Source organism: Trichoplax adhaerens, genomic scaffold (genome assembly GCF_000150275.1).
Source record: "Trichoplax adhaerens TRIADscaffold_16 genomic scaffold, whole genome shotgun sequence".
Taxonomy (NCBI): Eukaryota; Metazoa; Placozoa; class Uniplacotomia; order Trichoplacea; family Trichoplacidae; genus Trichoplax; species Trichoplax adhaerens.
Window position 1 is genome coordinate 482,671 of NW_002060958.1, and position 3,556 is coordinate 486,226.

General features: G+C 31.3%; 1 protein-coding gene across 1 annotated transcript; it reads left to right on the top strand.

Annotated features, from left to right (window-relative positions):
* Positions 1-243: 243 nt before the first annotated feature.
* TRIADDRAFT_60563 (uncharacterized protein) lies at positions 244-1,907 on the top strand (the record flags this gene model as incomplete). Its single annotated transcript, XM_002116503.1, has 3 exons — positions 244-1,020; positions 1,648-1,710; positions 1,758-1,907. 3 exons carry the CDS (start codon positions 244-246, stop codon positions 1,905-1,907), a joined length of 990 nt encoding a protein of 329 aa, XP_002116539.1.
* Positions 1,908-3,556: the final 1,649 nt, after the last annotated feature.

Genomic DNA, 3,556 nt, shown 5'->3' on the forward strand with positions numbered 1-3,556 from the left:
GAAACTGAAATATTTTATGAATTTCTAGCAATGTCTGGCATCAATTTATATTCATTTGTCAATACTTCAGTTATGAACCACAGCGATATCACCTTAAGCATCTTTCCATTTTCATCTTCTATTGCATTTATAGCAATCACTACTAATATATTTGTAGTTGTGCTTATTTTAAGTCAGCGGCATCTAAGGACATCTTGTAACGCTCTTATATGCAGCAGTTGTATAAGTGCTTCCATGGCCGCAATGACTGAGGTTTTGGCTGGATCGGTGTCCAATTTTGTCGTCAATCCGATTAAAACAACATTACTCCAATGCGTACTTAGCATTCCACTTCGAACTACCATGTTTTGTATCTTTACTTTACATGTAACCATGTTAAGTCTGGAACGATTTTATTCGGTCATTTATCCCTTTAAATATCGTCGCTTTGTGAACAAGAAAAATGCCACTATCGTGTTATTTCTTACGTGGGCAGTTCCTTTATTTTTTGTCGTTTTACTGATTGAATTTATCTCCTATCTTCAATTTGGATACTGTTTCCCATGGAGTAATATGGGAATATTTGCTCTGGTTCTTGTCTATATTTTACCTCCATTGACATTTTTCTTACCTCCTCTGGTTACCTTTTTCGTTTATCTTAAAATATTACGTCAAATCGATGCCTTAGAGCGTAAAATTTGGTCCGTATCATGTCAAAAAGAAGAAACCTGTAGATGGACAAGCTATCGGCACATGTTGCGCCATCGAAAAGTCTTATTTCAGATGTTTACCATCTTAGCAGTTTATTCGTTAGCATTTATTCCTTGTATCGTTGTTTACTTGGTTTATTTTACACATTATGATACTTCCCTTTTACTGCCAATTTTAATAACTTACTTAATGGCGACGTCTTACCTTTTTATTCATCCTGTCTTGGCTATAATATTTACTGCCGCAATTAAAAGTGAATTTAAGAAGAAATTTGGTCGTCATTACTGGCTATCTGCAGGCCGTTCTTTTTGTCGATGCCATCGTTATTGGGTAAAAAATAATGCAATTCGTAGTAAAAATACTCTAGAGACAATAGGTTGAGCTATAGCTCTAAAGACATTCGTCATGGCTACCGAATTGGGTATTTACAACTGGATTCACTTCAAACTATATCAAGGTACAACCTATGTAATGTAATCCGACTAATTTTAAGTTGGATTTTAGCCTATTGGTCAGAATCGATCAGAACATTCAAGAGCTGCTGTAGTTAATATCACGATGGGTTGAAATAGTTATACCGCCTAACAGTTATCGGAAAGTCTATTTAGTCATCCTAGGATGATATTTATTAAAGCTTAATAGTCGAATTTTGAACCTTCGACTTCATTCATGCACTCGTATTCAATTTGTCAAGACTGACAGCAAAATTTTACCCATGAAATTATGAAATAACCAGAAATTAGCATATTATGCGCATCAAGATAGCCGTATAAACATCATATCAAAGCCAACCTTCGATAATATAGATATATATGCTGTTTAAATAAAGTTTGCTATAATTGTTTACTAGTGCGATAAACTCTAAAGTTTATCTATTTTTCGATATTTAAAACATGAATATCATTCAATTCGTGCCTAAAATTTTAAAATAATCAAAAAATTGATATATTTTTAAAGGCGAATTGCTATGTTTTGGTCCTTATTATATCGCTCTTCGATCATATCGCTTGTCAAGATGAGGTATAATGGCTAAAATTAATATCACCTTGTCATTACTTTGAACTTAGAAAATGGCCAATGGAGCAAATTCACATTTAAGGCTTGTTACTCTACAACATAATAATCCAAAAGTATACGATCTCATTCAAACACAGAAGTTATCTATTACGAACAGAACATGGTTATTTATTTATTGTTGGGGAGACATTGCACTATAATTGCGTGATTTAAAGCTTATGGATTCTATTTTTTTAAATTCCAGTAGCTTACATCTTGACATTTCTTGGAGATTGATAGCACTGATATTTCATGAAATTAAAACATCAAGGAGCTTAATCCAAAATTAAGAAGGCATTTAGTTTGTTAGTATTCGTATTATCGTTTTCGGATTCCGTTCTTTTAATTCGAGTAGCTTGTATGCTCTAGCATTTCAAAAACTTGAAAGAGTTTAATCCAAAATCATGTACGCATTTGATTTGTAGGCTTTCATATTGTCGTTTACAATCATATTTCCTTTTTATTTCATCGCCATCCAATTTTAAATTTAAAAGATTTATTCTTTAATCATGGTGCAGTGATAATATACCCAAATTTTTGAAGACTTACGATTCTGATGCTTCATAAAATTTGCGGAGCTAATAACGGTTAATTAAATAAACCTGCAGTTACTGTTTCTACGCTGTTATTTTATACTGTAATATACTGCGATTCCATGTTACCGTTTGGAACTGAAGACCAGCTATTTCATGAAAAGCATTCATGCATACATAATTTTCAGGTATAAAATACCGATATAGTAAAGCAAAATTGAATCTGTCATCTTGTTTATGGCCAGACGGACTTATTGCATCTTATTACACATTTCATGTATTCAATCTCGGATAACAATTCATGCAATTTATTTCTTGTATTAAACCTTACTCGTTTCTTACGGTAGACTTATCATATCGATTCTTACAATATGTTAAGGATCAACCTCCTGTATCTAAAGCTTATTTTAATCATGGCAAACAATTTTCTAAAATATATGGTAGTAGCGATCAATTACTTTAGTAGAGAAATCAATCTTTATGACTCAAAATTAATATTTCAATATAGAATAGAAGGTGTATACCATGTAATAGCTTCAAAACTTTTTCATTAAATACAATACATAAACAAGATTTTATTTACAAACAAACTTAAATGGCTAAAGGTAAGCTTTCTAAAGCAAATTATATGTTGTTGTCATTTTTTATATGAGAGGCTGACATTGGCTAAGATTAAAATCATCAATTACTAGACTTCTTCGCTTCCAATGTGAATTTTGTATAAGGTATCAATGGATAAACGTTTCCTATTATTTCGAAATACTAATTAATCGAAAGTCCTAGGTTAAATTGTTTATATTTTATTGAATAGCTCATCTCAATTTATTGCCTTCTCGAATAAATAAGATGATGCATACAATGTGACTACTATAATAAATACTATAACAGCTTGACTTTTTAGAATGTTTTTGTCTAGGAAAGCTTTTGTATAACGGTAGTTTACAAATGAAATACTTGACGTGATTTAATTTGATCCTCAATCAGTAAAATTTGTCAATCAATAATTTTTGTTTTGAATGTCATGTCATATAGCTATGGCGTATTTACAAAGCATGTAAAATCATTTGATCTATAATCTATTTTGTATTTTTCCACTATGCACGTATATCGTAGTTTCTTAGCTATACAAGCCAATTTTTACTTCTTTTAATTCATGCATTTCTTAGCTATTTCATAGAAAGCGATTAATACATCTTTCATCATCAAAAATATATGCGTGATATATTGAGCCGCTTTAATCATACTTATTATTGTATCAATCTTTCATCGCTTTCCAC